This window comes from Physeter macrocephalus, chromosome 4, assembly GCF_002837175.3.
Source record: "Physeter macrocephalus isolate SW-GA chromosome 4, ASM283717v5, whole genome shotgun sequence".
Taxonomy (NCBI): Eukaryota; Metazoa; Chordata; class Mammalia; order Artiodactyla; family Physeteridae; genus Physeter; species Physeter macrocephalus.
In genome coordinates, this window is record NC_041217.1 from 29,534,856 (window position 1) to 29,551,340 (window position 16,485).

Genomic DNA, 16,485 nt, shown 5'->3' on the forward strand with positions numbered 1-16,485 from the left:
GTCTTTCTGTGAATGTGGTTTTTGTTCCACAGGCTGCAGGATTGTAATTCGTCTTGCTTCTGCTGTCTGCTCTCTTGTGGATGAGGCTATCTAAGAGGCTTATGGAAGTTTCCTGTTGGGAGGGACTGGTGGTTGATAGAGCTCAATAAATCTTTAATCTGCTTGTCTGCTGATGCGTTGGGGCTGGGTTCCCTCCCTGTTGGTTGTTTGGTGTGAGACGACCCGACACTGGAGCCTATCCGGGCTCTTTGGTGGGGCTTATGGCGGACTCTGGGAGGGCTCACACCAAGGAGTACTTCCCACAACTTCTGCTGCCCATGTATCCTTGTCCCCACGGTGAGCCCCAGCCACCCCCCGCCTCTACAGGAGACCCTCCACGACTAGCAGGTAGGTCTCGTTCAGTCTCCTGTGGGGTCACTGCCTCTTCCCCTGGGTCCCGATGCACACATTACTTTGTGTGTGCCCTCCAAGAGTGGAGTCTCTGTTTCCCCCAGTCCTGTCGAAGTCCTGCAATCAAATCTCGCTAGCCTTCACAGTCTGATTCTCTAGGAATTCCTCCTCCCATTGCCGGACCCCCAGGTTGGGAAGCCTGACATGGGGCTCAGAACCTTCACTCCAGTGCGTGGACTTCTGTGGTATAGTTGTTCTCCAGTTTGTGAGTCACCCACCCAGCGGTTATGGGATTTGATTTTATTGTGATAGCGCCCTGCCTGCCGTCTCATTTCAGCCTCTCCTTTGTCTTTACATGTGGGGTATCTTTTTTGGTGAGTTCCGGTATCTTCCTGTCGATGACTGTTCAGCAGTTAGTTGTGATTCCAGTGTTCTTGAAAGAGGGAGTGAGAGCATGTCCTTCTACTCTGCCATCTTGAACCAATCTCTGTTTTTACTTTTTGAGCCAAGTATTCTTCATATTTTTTAAGCCTTTCTTTTAGAAGTGAATATCTTAGTTCCAAGTTCGCTAAAGTATTTGTTAGTACCCTGAAATAGTCAACTGTCCTTTCTATATTGCCTAAATTCTATTTCAAAAAAATTTGAGGCAAAGGCAGTATTTGCACAGAATTATGAAATCACTGTAAAAATTTCTCCGTGACAGTATAAAAACTGAATTAAATGTCTTCACCGGTTTTACTTGCATTTGTTGTAACACATGTGAAACACTGCAATAAATATTTTTTTCTTTAGCACTTTGTGATATTTAATATGGGGTGAGTATTTTACAGTGTTTTAAACTAGGGACTTTTATTAGTCTAGCCTCACAATATCTCTGTGATACAAATCTAGGAATTATACAACTATAGAAGCATTTTTGGTTTTAGTTGCTCTTGTTTATTTTATTCCACTGCAATAAGCAAAAGAAACTCAAGTAAGGAAAAGTCAGGAAGTCAAATAAAATCTAAATATTTCTCACCAGTTCTATGTCATTTTTTCAGAAATTGATATTCAACAAGTACAGATGCATTAGAATTCTTGCTAGCATCAAAAATATGGATTGCTTTCATAGTAACAAACAAGTAAATGGCTTGATAAATTTTGTTAGTATTTCTAGCAAGTTACCCTCAGGAAAGTCTGTTGTGTGTTAATTTTCAGTGTGAATAAAGATATTATTGAATTCAACATCCTGAATACCTATCATTTTTAAACTCTTCATAGTACCACCTAGAATTCAAAGTACAGAAGTACATTACACGGTCAATGAGAATTCACAAGCCGTTCTGCCATGCGTGGCTGATGGAATCCCCACACCAGCAATTAACTGGAAGAAAGACAATGTTCTTTTGGCTAACTTGTTAGGAAAACACACTGTCGAACCCTATGGGGAGCTCATTCTGGAAAATGTTGTGGTAAGTTTAATAGACATGAATAGATACATTAAGCCAGATTATTAATTCACCTTTTTACATTTAGTGACTTAGCTTGGAAATGTATTTTTTAATAATGAAAGGAAAGAAAGTACTCTTATAAATTCAGGTCAAAAAATTAATTTTACACATATTTCATTTTATGTCCCCGAGAATAGTATTTAGCAGATCGTGAGAACTCATAAGTGGCCTCCTTCTAAAATTATTTTATTTTTGTGGAAATCTGTGTTTATCAGGAAAAATTCTAAGCCTCTGTTATATTCCATGTTTGTAATGATGCATGAGGATGGTTAGAAGAGTAGAGATGTAAGAATGTCTGATGTATTATTAAGCAAATACAAAAAGCAGGCTTTTTGCTCTTTTCAGGTTTTTAAATAACTCTTAGTCTTAGGGATCAGTGCACGCTGGGGTTTTTGAATATTCTTAGGTGGTACTTCGCCAGTCTGCAAAATTGTAGCTATGGGAAGCATCTCAGTTTTTCAGTGTGAGCCCACTTGAAGAGGAATCTGTATCTATGCATACCACATGACTTTTAAAAAAATTATCATGTGGTTTGAGAGTATAAACACTTGGTACTAAATATTAAACATGATTAAAATTTGAATCACTTTCAGAGCTTTTGTGCCTATCTTATTCCTTTTCATTACCCTTCAAAGTGCCTAAGTTTCATTACAAAGTCTTCATAGAATTAAATTTGAACAAAATGATAAAATTGATCACATTCACTTCACAGTATAATTTCAGCCTTTAGCCAGACTCCTGGAATTACCAGATAAATAGCTCTAGTAATAGGCTAACTCTGTCTCATGTGCTAGTAGAAATTGTATTTATTCAAATCTAAGTTTCCATCAATTGTAAGATGCACCAATATTTTATGTGCCACTAAGAAAAAAATATATAGTCAACTAGAGAAGATCATCAATTTTCAAGTTGTATCCCAAATTCAGAGATATTAAAAGTTAAAACTATGAATTTTAGAATTGATAAAATAAGGATAAATTTGTTTGCTTGTTTGTTTGTTTAAGCTGGTAAGTATCTCCAGTAGGGATTACTCCCAGGTTCCAGAATGTTGAATTAGGCCCCTTAATCACTCTTAGACCTGAAGAAATTAAGTTAGAAAAGTTTAGACTTTTAGTGAGACAGTGACTCAGATACATTAAGAAATATATCAACAATAAGGTAGCTTATAAAAACTGGATGAAGGACACAAATGAGAAGAAGTCTATTTGTGAATAATATGTACAATCCAGATTTTCAAAAGCTTTACTTCCATAAAATCCTTGATTTTAAACTTAAGTTGTTATAACCTGGGAATTTTAAGAATAGCTAAGTGGTGTCAGAGTGGGGAGACCTTTACATGGAATATGATTTATTCCTGTTTGCCCTTAAAAAAAATTAGTATACAACCAACCAAATTTAGATTATATCTTTAATGAGTAATTACAATTTTTATGCTGCATTTCCAATCAGTTTTTTGATGCTTCAATGCAAAAATACATATTCTTAAACTTTTTAAAAAGAAGAAAAAGTCTGTAATATGGACCTTAACACAGTCAGAAGCATTCAGTCATTAATTCAGCAAATATTTATTTATCAGTGTGATCAACACTGATTTAGGCACTGGGAATAAATACATCAGGGAACAAAAGAATCAAAGATCCTTGCCCTCGTGGAGTTTATTTCTAGAGGAGGGAGACAGACAATAACAAATAGAAATAAACAATGTATTGTTTCATACCAGTTGCCAAAAGAAAACAACTGGTATGAAAAATAAAAGAAGAGCAGGGTAAAGGGGATCAGAAGTTGGAGGAGTACAGGTTACATTTTTAAATAGCATAGTCAGAGTAAAAGTCCTTTGGGAAGGAGACATTTAGCTAAGCAAATATCTGGAAGAGGAGCATCCCAGGCAGAGAAAACTGGGATGCTCCTCCCCTAGATTTTGGGGGCAAAGAAATTAAGGTGGGTGCAAAGAACACAAGAATGTAAGGTAGGAACATGTCTGATGTATTTGAGAAACAGAAGGCCAGTGAAAGCAAAGAAGAAAAAGAATGAAAAGAGGGAGAAAGAAGTCAGAGAAAAATGAAAGCCAGATACATGTAGTGTCTTGTAGGTCATAACAATTTTGCATTTTACTCTGAGTAAAATCAGAATCCATTACAGGTTTTGAGCAGGGGAACAATGTTGTCTGCCTTATGTTTTTGCAATATTGCATTGGCTCCTCCTCCCCCTTCCCCCCACTCCTCTTCCTCCTCCTCCTATTCCATGAGAATACATGGTAGGGAGGCAAGGATAGAAACATAAAAGACCAGTTGGGAAGATGGTCTGGAGGCAGAGGAGAGATTATAGGACTCAAAGCTGAACACTAGGTCAATCCACGTCTCTGACCCAATTTCATTCCTTTTTATGGCTGAGTAATATTCCACTGTATAGATGTACCACATCTTTTTTATCCAGATACTATGTGTAAAATGGGCAACTGATGGGAACATGCTGTACAGCACAGGGAACACACCTAGTGCACTGTGGTAACCTAAATGGGAGGGAGGTCCAAAAGGGAGGGGATATCTGTATGCATATGGCTGATTCATTTTGTTGTGCAGTTGAGGCTAACACAGAATTGTAAAGCAACCATACTCCAATAAAAATTAATTTTTAAAAAAAGCTGAACATTAGCAGAGAAGGGGTGAGAAGTGATTGGATTTTGCACATACTTTGAAGCTAGGATTGCCTAGCTAGATTGCAAGTAGAGTCTGAAAAAGAAAAGAATAAAGGATAACTCAAATGTCTGAGAACAAAGGCATGAACGAACAACTGGAAGAACAAGTAGCCATCAACTGAGATGGTGTGAAGGCTGCAGATAGAACAGGAAGGGGAAATGGGGAGTTCAGTTTTGGACATGAGTTTGAGATGTCTTAGACATCTAAGCAGAGAGTTGGAATGAAAAGTTCAATGTCGTTGGAATTTGGAAGAAAGATCTGGGCTGGACATCCTATTACTCATCAGTAGATAGATGATATTTAAAGCCATAAGACTGGATGAGATCACCAAAGAGGTGAGTGCAGATACAGAAGAAAAGAGGAATAAGACTGAGCCCTCTCACATACCAACATAAAGGCATTAATGTGGAGGGGAAGCCAGTAAAAGGAGATGGAAAAGGAGCAACCAGTTATGTAGGAAGAAAACTAGGGGAATGGGGTGTCCTGGAAGCCAAGTGAAGACATGGTTTTAAAAAGAAGGAAGCCAGAATTGTGTCAAATGCTGCCAATACATCTAATAAAGTGAGTGCCAAGAGCTGGATTTAGCAAGTGAAATTTTGGAATTGCAGGTGTTATTGCCCTTACTCTTGCCATTTCCTTTGATAATTTTGGTGGACTTTGGTGCCACATTACCCAGAGAGCCAACTATGCTGTCAAGATTCTAACAGCCTTTGGGACTATTTGCTCTTTATTTGTACATTGCAGTACAGCAGTTGATGTTTAATAAACTTTATAATCTAAAGTTTTCTGAGATCTTATTATTATAAATTCTATAGTTCTATAAGGTATGGGCTTTTGTTTAAATTCTTATACATTTTAAATTATGTTATTTAAAAGCTAGCCAGATGGCTCAGACTACAAGATGGAAATTTAAACTGTCTTTAAAGAAGAGTGCTCCTTTGGGGACCAAGCTATGTAATTTTATATGTAGTATAATGTAAGATTATGTAATTTTAAGCCGTATGATTTTTCTTTCTTTAAGCCAGAGGATTCTGGCACCTATACCTGCATTGCTAACAATGCTGCAGGTGAAGACACACACACCGTCAGCCTGACTGTGCATGTTCTCCCCACATTTACTGAACTTCCTGGAGATGTGTCATTAAATAAAGGAGAACAGCTACGATTAAACTGTAAAGCAACTGGTATTCCATTGCCCAAGTTAACATGGACCTTCAATAACAATATTATCCCAGGTTGGTAATTTAATTCGTAAGAAGTGAATAGTACACCCATAGAGAACTCAACACCAATCTCCATTTTTTTTTTTAAAGCCCAGGAGCCCTCATCCCTGGGAGGACAAGTGTCTCTATTTGTTAGACTTTATGACCAGCATAAAGATATTGTCTGTAAAGAGAAATTGTTGCATCCCAAAATTGAGTTCTGAAGTACTGCATTTACAAATGCCTTGCTGGAAAATTAGTAATAAGCTTGAGTTTTCTCTGCTGTAAAGATTTATGTTAATCACTAGAATTCACCAACTGTATCACCTTAACAATAATAGTATACCTTACTAAGGAAAAATAAACTCTAAAAAACTTAATCAGTACTCTTTTCTGAAGGCGTAGTACTAACTTAGCTATTTAAATTTTTAAAGCTTAATTATTTTCCACATAATATTCAGCAGTATGAAACTTTAAAAGATAATTTGAATGGGAGAGAACATGCAAGGTAAACATACTTAACACAATTAGATATTGGTTGGTCTAATCAAAACCTTATTTAGTATTATTTTAGGATTAGCATGTTTATCTTATACTCTATTCCAAGTATTGTAAATACCTTTGTAAATATATCATCATCACTTATGGAGAAGTTCAAATTATTACAAATTTAATCTTGTCATTATTTATTACCTAACTAGCATATATTTTCATGATTTCCCCTCTGAGCTGCCAGGTCAGTTGAATTATATTTTGATGTAAATTGTTTGGGAGGAAAAGTGGTGTGAGAGAAATGAAATGGAAAATGTCATATTTCTGAATGAAAGATTTTTTTGAAACCCAGAGAGACTGTGAGCCAGCTTTAGGCAACCCTTTGAGATGAAAGGTGTACTTCAAATCAAAAATTAATTTTAAAAGATGTTTGTTTTCATTCTCTTCTCCTGTTCCTTCTTTTTTTTTTTCACTCTTCAAACAAGTGTCTAGAGACACAGCAAATAGCTCAGGAAGAAATCCCTGGAAAAGGCTCTCTCCTCCAATGTCATAATGAGATCTCTTTGGTTCAATTGCTGACCAATTCATAAATCTAACCTGCAAAATACTGAGCTGTAGTGATTATTTTCCTAGGTTACTGAGAGGCATTTATGTTGCTTTCTACCTTGTCTCCTTCAGCCCACTTTGACAGTGTAAATGGACACAGTGAACTTGTTATTGAAAGGATGTCAAAAGAAGATTCGGGTACTTATGTGTGCACTGCAGAGAACAGCGTTGGTTTTGTGAAGGCAATTGGATTTGTTTATGTGAAAGGTAGATAAAAGTGTTCTATTTTTAATTTGTAATTTATTTATGATGAATGGTTTGTGTTTTGCCTCCTTATTGTATAGTAATACAATATAACTTCAGTTTATTAATCCATTTAGTCTTAGTTCACAGATATGCAAATTCATGATGTAAAAAAATTATGAATATTCAACTCAAAAGTAGGTAAGCAGTATGTAAAGAAATCATTTGGCACAAAATGGAATCATCCACTTAGGTTATTGAAATGGACAAAATTGTCTCATTGATTAGCAAGAGCAATTAATTCTGGAAGATTCATGGGGCTCAAAAGTGGCTTTTCCCCTCTTCACTAAATTATCTTTTAAATAGATCAAAATCACAAAGAAATTATTGGAGCTTCCTTTTTCTTATACGCATCTTTTGTTATTTCCCCAGAACCTCCAGTCTTCAAAGGTGATTACCCTTCTAACTGGATTGAACCACTTGGTGGTAATGCAATCCTGAATTGTGAGGTGAAAGGTGATCCCGCCCCAACTATCCAGTGGAGCAGAAGGGGGATTGATATTGAAATTAGCCACAGAATTCGGCAACTTGGAAACGGCTCCCTGGCCATTTATGGCACTATAGTAAGTCACACTGGAATTGTCAGTATGCACTTTAACTGTCACAATTAATGCCTCTCTATAGGTGCCATGGATGGGAAAAGTTTCTCATGCATTCCTATTTTAATCATAAAATCTGAATCAATGGGTTCTTTTAAAAAACTGAAACAGTGGTTCAAATTGATGATTTTTAGCCCTTCAAAGAAGTACAAGCAATAAAATAATTTTGCTGCTTTGTTCTCCATCATTGACCTATTGTTCAACATCAGTAGATAACTTCCTCAAATCTGTTTTAGAATGTGGAAATTGAAAAATTACATATTGTAAATTACAAATAAATGTTAGATTTCATCACCAAGTCGATAACTATATTAGGCTGTCCAAAAGCTTCAGTAATTCAGACAGTGATTAGTACTTTAAGTTATTCTAATTTGTGGGTCAAGTGAATGAGATATTTTATCTGCAAAATTCTTAACTAGACTAAATGAGGGTAATTTGTTAACCTACTGTTGAATTAATTAATTAGTATATACTATCCAATCACCTGCTCCAATGGGCCACTCTCAGTCTTTTCTTCTTCTTGGCTTTATTTCAACCTTAGATGTTATTGATTTTCCCTTCAATTTTGAGAGGATTTCTACCTCTAGCTACACGAATGAGTCTCAGGCTTCTTCATTACTGCTTTACCCCCCTTTTCCTCTACACAAACATTACTACTTCTGAAGTCCTTGGTACTTCTAATATCAATATTAATACTAATACTAATTATTTTCCACCATACAATTTCAGATTCCTAACCCTGTACCTTCAACCCTGAAACTCTTTCAAGTTCCATTTACAGTTTCCTACTAGAAATCTCTATTTGGATAATGCATTGATACCCCGATTAAACACCTAAATCAACATCTATCTCTCTCCTCCTACCCTCCTCCACTTCCTTCAATTCAGTTCCCCTTAACTGACTTACTCTTTCTATTAACAAGACCAGAATTCTTCTGTTCATAAGACCTTAGCAAAATCTGTCTCTAATTAGTCATCAAATCTAAACTCATGTGGTCCTTATTTTCTATAACATATATGTATAAATTTGTGACTTACATTCTGTGATTTGTCATCATTAGTAAATTAGTTTCTCACTTTCTTTCCTACATTTCAAGCTTTCTAAATGGAGGCTAAGCTTAATGGTTTTTTTAATAACCCCCATAAGAAAGAACTAGATATTCGTTGATTTGTTCTGATTATTTAATGCTTTTTAAGATATCTATAAGAATAGTGTTGGCATTTTTCTTTAATAAGATAATTTTGGATAAATGATTGTAAAAAATGTGATTTTCTGCTTAGGTTTCTTGTCAGTTATTGTCCCCTGAGAGCAATGATAGGTTGTTCAGAAAAAATTTAAGCTAGGAATTTCTTTCTCTTCTTTAAAAAAAAAATCTATTTATGTGGGTAAATATATGTAAGTTTTTCTATTTCCATTGAAATACCGTCTCAAAAACAAAATTGCATATAAACAAGCATCATGGTAATAAAAAGTGATTTGCGCTGTTCTATAGGCACATATTTTTATAAAACACTGCTTATTTCCATAGAATGAAGATGCCGGTGACTATACATGTGTAGCTACCAATGAAGCTGGGGTGGTGGAGCGCAGCATGAGTCTGACTCTGCAGAGTAAGCTGCTTAATCAAACTCTAATTAAACACTTGTTTTAAGAAATGTCCATTTAATTGTTCATTTAACTTTTCTAGCAAGTACATTAATGGTAGCTTTCAGAGTCTGTCTAGTTTACTTTTCTGCTGCTGCTGGAGCAGCTGTTACCAAGCATAAGACTGATATAATTTTGCAATATATTTTATCTAACACATGCAGCTCACGCTTGCAATTGCTCGGTAGCAGAGCTTTTTGTGTTGTTTGCAATATATTCAATCGAGTACCCTTCGCATAGCTCCTCACACTTGTTGTAATGAACTTACAAAGATATCATTTTCTGGCACTTTAAAAATAAGTGTTGAAAATAAAGACTCATGTAAATGAACTCAAGAGTGCTCCAGCTCGATTGCTGTCAATCTGCTGTGAAATAACTATGTGTTCTGAGCAGGATTATCATGCTCATGATGAAGGCCCTCAGTATAAACCATTGGAAGACAGGTTTTCATAATTAGAAAAACATGAGACTCCAATGGCTCCCTGGACAGTCCCCAGAACCACTTCAGGGGCTGACCCGAGAACAATGTTATTCGGTTGAGAATTTAAGGAAATCAGCTTATTTTGAGACTAGGCTCAGTAATTAACAGGATGAATTTATTTACATTTTCTTTATTCACTATTGAGAGATGCTGTAGACTAGCATTTACTAACAAACAGCTGTTTGCCAAACTACTATTCTCTAAAACTTTAACACTGAATAGATATTTAACAGATATTTAAGACAGTGGTTCCCCCCCACCAGCTTTATTGAGGTATAATTGACAAATAAAACTACGTATATTTAAAAGATGCAGACGTAGAGAATGGACTTGAGGACACGGGGAGGGGGAAGGGTAAGCTGGGACGAAGTGAGGGAGTGGCATGGACATATATACACTACCAAATGTAAAATCGATAGCTAGTGGGAAGCAGCCACATAGCACAGGGAGATCAGCTTGGCGCTTTGTGACCACCTAGGGGGTGGGATAGGGAGGGTGGGAGGGAGACGCAAGAGGGAGGAGATACGGGGACGTATGTATATGCATAGCTGATTCACTTTGTTATACAGCAGAAACTAGCACACCATTGTAAAGCAATTATACTCCAACCAAGATGTTAAAAGAAAAAAACTACGTATATTTAAAGTGTACAGTGTGATGATATACATGTACATTATAAAATGATTACCACAATCAAGTTAACATATTTGTCACCTCACACAGTCATTGTTTGTTTTTGGTTTGTTTTTTGTGGGGTTTTTGGTGAGAATATTTAAGATCCATTCACTTAGCAAATTTCAAGTATTTCAGTATGGTACTACTAACTAACTGTAGTCACCATGCTGTATATTAGATCCTCAGAAGTTATTTGTCTTATAAAAGAAAGTTTGTATGTTTTGACCAGTATCTCCTCATATCCCCCACCCTTCAGCCCCTATTCTCTGTTTCTGAGTTTGACATTTTTTTTTAATATTCTACATGTAAGTGATTTACCACACACTATTTGTCTCTTTTTTGTCTGGCTTATTTCACTTAACATAATGCTGTCCAGATCCATCCATATTGTCAGAAATGGCAGGATTCCCTTCTTTTTATGGCTGAATAATATTTGTGTGTGTGTGTGTGTACAAAATAGAATATATTTATTATATATACCGTATATATAATATATATATACCATATTTTCTTTATCCATTCATCCATTGAGAGACACTCAGGTTGTTTGTATGTCTTGCTAAGACAATTTTTATTAAAATACATATCATCTACCAAATGATAACTTTGTGGGATGTCATTAGGAAAAAAGTAGTAGAGTGCCATGATCAAATAAGTCTGAGAAAAAAATAGATTAAACAAGGTTTATTCATTTACTAAATATATAAAGAGCACCTACTATATGCCAAGCCCTGCTTAGGTGCACCAATTTTTTTACTGCAGATATTTCCAGAAATAATATTAATATGCAGATGTGAGTTAGTTATAACTCAACAAGAGGAAAATATAATATTCTACATTTCTCCCAAAATATGTTATTTCCATGAAACCTTCCTCACCCCTTTGTTGGGTGAGTGTAGGTAGGTCATCTCATGATTAATCTCTCCTGGAAGAGTGTTCCACTGACAGTTTAAGAAAAGCTGCAATAGATTAGATTAGCTCATCTACATACTGACAATAAATTCATTGTAATAAATGAGGGATATAAAAAAGCCAAAAATATAATTTGTTTAAAATTAAGATTAAAGCACCAGAAGGAATGTCTTCATTTAGATAAAATGCTCGTATTTAACTGATCATTATGTGACTGATAGAATTAATTCAACTTTGAAAGATGTACATATGGAATTTTATTGTTGAATTAATGTATAACCTTATGTGCAGTTGGAAATTTTCAAGTGTGGAATCTAAATTAAGATTCTAAGTTTTATTTAACACTTTCTTTGACCATAATAATATGAACAGACAAGCTCATTTATTCATTATGTTGTTATTTAGTGTTGCGTGATTAGTCTGAGGCATTTACTTTATTCAGCAACAGTTTATTGAATACATAATGTAATCTGAACACTGGGAGAGAAGGAAAAGCACCAGCCCTGAAAGTTCCTAGAGTGATGTTAATGTAAACATCAAGTAAGAAGGCAATTGTATAGGATGATGTGGACATATATACGAATACATTAATAATGTATTATTATTAATGTATTATTATTATTATACATTAATAATGTATAATAATAATACAATAACTCACTGAGGGATTCAAACCTCATACAAAATAATTACTTTTGTAAAAGACAACATGTCAGTGGTATCTTTACATAAAATACTAGCATAGTAATATCACAATAAAACACATTTTACTTCTATTTTTGTTTTATGTTCCATCATTCCAGATACATTTCCTGGTCTATAATGTGCAGCCACTGCCTTGAATTATATGATTGCATTAACTCTCACTGAGCAAATCATTCCACCATTCAATTCAGTCTCACTAAAACACCACTGTCATCCCAACATACTCTATCAAGAATAAGCACACTCCCCTTTGCTTACCTATTCAAACATAAACCCTTCTGATTTTCTTATAAGATTTTAATCAGATGTTTAAAACCTGCATGCTGCTGCTCTCCTGGGTGATCATCTGTTCAAAACTAAACCCATCTCTATGCTATTTCCTTCTCTCCAGGGAGCCTCCTTTCTGCTATATGTAATCTTAATCATTTTAAAAAATCCAGTCCAAGCTTCTTCTCCATGAAGTCTTTCATATTCTATCCTGACACTGTAGACCAGTATAAACATTCTGTCAGCAGCTTTTTGCAGTTCCTTTTACATTCTTTCCAACAACTTTATTTGAACAGCTATCATCCAGTATAGATACTGTTAACCTCTTCCTCCTTCTTGAAACTCCCTTTGGTTGCCAGGATACTATTTTCTCCTGAGTTTCTTCAAGGAAGAAACTCAATTACAGGCTCATTTTCTGTCCATTTCTTAAATAATGATGTTGTAATAGTTTATGTCTTTGGATCTCTTCCTCTGATTTTAGACTCACTTCTGAAGCAATCTTATCCACTCATGAAAGACTCACAAATCTATATTTCTAGCCCATATCTCTATTCTGAGCTCTGGATATGAATATCCAACTGTGGTCTAGACATCTCCATTTGAATGTCCTACAGATATCTCAAGCTCAGCAGTTCTAAATGGATGCAAATTATCATTCCTTACTCCCTCCCAACAAATCTGTTCTTCTACGTTCTACTGGATTGCCCAAAGATATACTGTATTGCCCAAATCAAAACCCTGTAGTCATCAATTCCTCCCTTTATGCTATACCATTCAATGGCTAAGTTCTATCACTCCCACCTTCTTAATTCTTGAATATTTTCCTTTTCCTCTTCATTTCCAGTGACATGCTTTTGTATGATCTATTGAGTCACTATTGTTTATGCTCCCAGATTACCACACATTTACCTATGTATACTAAATTCTATTCTACCTATTCTATTACCAAATTCTACAGGTATATTATAGCACAGTTCAATAATGGGTTATTTGTCTGTCTTATAAGTGGACTGTTAGCTCCTTGAGACTAGAAATTATATCTGTGCCCCCAGTATCTAGCACAATGCCTGGCAAAAAAGTAGGTTCTTAATATATGTTTATTAAAGAATGATGACCACTGGTCAAAGAATAAGTTGATAATGACTCCCTACCTCAAAAATAATGTAAGGGAAAGAATTGAATGTTCACCATGTAAAACACAGACAAAAACAATGATAATAACAGCAACAGTACTAATAATATTGTGTGCTTACCTTGTTAACAATAACAATAGTACTAATAATATTGTGTGCTTACCTTGTTGAAGAGCTGTGCTTACATCATCTTAGTCGAGTCAAACAAGATCCTGTGAACTAGGGACCATTTTTAAGGGCACAATGATTCAAAAAGGTAGTAAAGTGCAGAGACAAAACTTGAATCCAGAAAAGCATGGCTGCAGAGCCCATGCTCTAGGCTAGACTGCTTGGGGATTTTAAATTTTTGCCATTTACTAAATAAAACATTCTATCAATAGCCATTACAACCTTAATAGTTGAGAAGCTACAGTGTATTAAAAAATCAGCCTAACTTTTTTCAAAATAATGTTACTATATAATATGGCTTAAAATGTTAATATAATTCCACAAAAGCTAAGAAATACTATGTACTTTTTTCCATAGGTCCTCCTGTTATCACTCTTGAGCCAATAGAAACTATTATTAATGCTGGTGGCAAAGTCGTCTTGAATTGTCAGGCAACTGGAGAGCCTCATCCAACCATTACATGGTCCCGTCAAGGGCACTCTATCCCCTGGGATGAGCGAATTAATGTGTTGTCCAACAACTCATTATATATCACCGCTGCTCAGAAAGAAGATACATCCGAATATGAATGTGTTGCTCGAAACTTGATGGGTTCTGTCCTTGTCAGAGTGCCAGTCGTAGTCCAGGGTGAGTGTGATTCGTTCACCCTGGGATATTCATGTTAAACAGCACCTGGAGTGATCCAAATCATAAAAATCATTGGGCATCTTAGTCCAAGTCTCCTCTACCTTCAAGATACTTCTAGATTATAGGGCTAGGACCAAAATCACATCACAAACTGAAAGGACTGAAACAATACAGATGAGAGCTGCAGAATACCAAGTTAATAATTCAAAATCCAGAACTGAATTTTGTATTCAAAACTAGGTTAAATTTATTCTCAAAAATCAATGTATATTTTTGGTTTAAAGAATGACTTATTTCCAAAAGGTAAATAGCATATAAATTTCTTGGTCGCTGACTCTTTCAGCAGCCATGTCCAGACGAGTCAGGACTGGAGCTGGGAAGAAACTCTAGTTAGCAGTTTGAAGTTCTTCTCTCATGCTTAGGTTTTAATTTTACAGTAAAGAAGAGCTTCCATAAGCGATCCCTCAGCCTTCATAGATTCAGCGCTAGACCCAGTGCATATCTTAAATGAAATCTGACTTACAATTTTTTTACTTACGAAAACAGAGACCAAGTACAATGTTTTACTTGCAGTTCATGGTGGCTTTTCCCAGTGGTCAACCTGGAGATCCTGCAGTGTCACCTGTGGAAAAGGCATCCAAAAGAGGAGTCGTGTGTGCAACAACCCCTCTCCAGCCAATGGTGGGAAGCCTTGCCAGGGATCGGATTCAGAAATGCGGAACTGTCAACATAAGCTGTGTCCAGGTAAACCTCTTTATTCACTGGACAGGCACGTGTTCAGTAGATACTCATTTCTGTTCCCTTACTATGGCTTGTCTCACTATTAGTTCTTTCAACTGAAATATATCTAATGGTGTAATGTGTCACCTTTGGATAGTGGATGGTAACTGGTCAGAGTGGAGCCCTTGGGAAGAATGCACAAGGAGCTGCGGACATGGCAACCGAACCAGGACCAGAACTTGCAATAATCCATCAGCTCAGCATGGTGGGCAGCCATGTGAAGGGAATGCTGTGGAAATAATCATGTGCAACATTAGACCTTGCCCAGGTGAGAATCCACCAATAAGCAAAACTTGCATCTTTCTAACTCCTACAAAGGAATTATAATTACCTTTTCTTCTTTATTGTGAAGAGATGTTATGGCCTCAACCCTTGAACATATTCATTTTCTGTGTTCTTAGTCCTGTCTCATGGATGAACTTGTGAAGGTATGACATTAATCAGTGTTACCTCAAATACCTGATACAACTGAACATGATAAAAGGCTCTAAACTGTGGTGTATTTTTAATCATGTAGATTTAATCAAATTAATGGAATTTTAGAGATAATGAGGACCTTGGATAACAGCTGATCCAGTCATTCATTTTCACATGAAATAAATGAAGCCTAGAGAGGTTAAAGACCTGCCCAGAAACACACAGCTGGTGAGGAGTAAAATAATATTAGCTACCATTTACTAAATATGTGTCATGTGCTAGGAACCATGCTCAGTACTTTATCTACATGTTGTTTTTGACTTTGTGAAACAACACTACAACATAGGTATTTTAGGGTTCTAGGTATCTTCACTGTAAGAACCTTTGCTGCAGGCAGTTTTGCTGCACAACTAAACAGACCATAAGACAATTTTGCTGTAAAAGATAAAATAATAAAGATAAAGTAAAAGAGGGACATTTAAAAGGATATAATTAAGATGAAAAATTAAAAGCAAAATTTTTAAAACATTTTGTCGTGAAAAATGAAAATACAGAAAATATTTGAATACATTTAAAATGTGTGTAAATTCATGTTATAGTTGTATTGGGGTATGTCTTAGAAAGCGATGATACTTCCTTTCTCAAAGTTTATCATTAAGAGTTCAGGATCTTATGTTGGACATAAATTCTTTTTGATATACAAAAAATCTGCTGTAAGTCTTTTCAGATATCCCTGAACGTAAAATGAACAGACGAGGGATGCTATTTCTTATCAATATATGTAACATATATAACTGGTCATACATATCTGGACTACATTTAAATGTTCCATCACATTCTCAGTCCTTATATTTCACCAAATCATCTAAGCCAGATTCTGTCCCAAATACCAAAATTCTGGCTACATAATGTTCTCCACTATCAAATAGCAAAACTTGGGCTTCCCTGGTGGCGCAG

General features: G+C 35.8%; 1 protein-coding gene across 1 annotated transcript in view; it reads left to right on the forward strand.

Moving 5' to 3' along the window:
* The window catches only part of HMCN1 (hemicentin 1), a 554,195-nt gene that overhangs the window by 465,109 nt on the left and 72,601 nt on the right, over positions 1-16,485 (forward strand). Inside the window, exons 82-89 of the mRNA XM_024133815.3 lie at positions 1,651-1,841; positions 5,598-5,811; positions 6,949-7,083; positions 7,492-7,682; positions 9,248-9,329; positions 14,062-14,331; positions 14,905-15,075; positions 15,209-15,379. Coding sequence (XP_023989583.1) covers positions 1,651-1,841; positions 5,598-5,811; positions 6,949-7,083; positions 7,492-7,682; positions 9,248-9,329; positions 14,062-14,331; positions 14,905-15,075; positions 15,209-15,379 — 1,425 coding nt within the window. The remainder of the gene's footprint in view (positions 1-1,650; positions 1,842-5,597; positions 5,812-6,948; positions 7,084-7,491; positions 7,683-9,247; positions 9,330-14,061; positions 14,332-14,904; positions 15,076-15,208; positions 15,380-16,485) is intronic.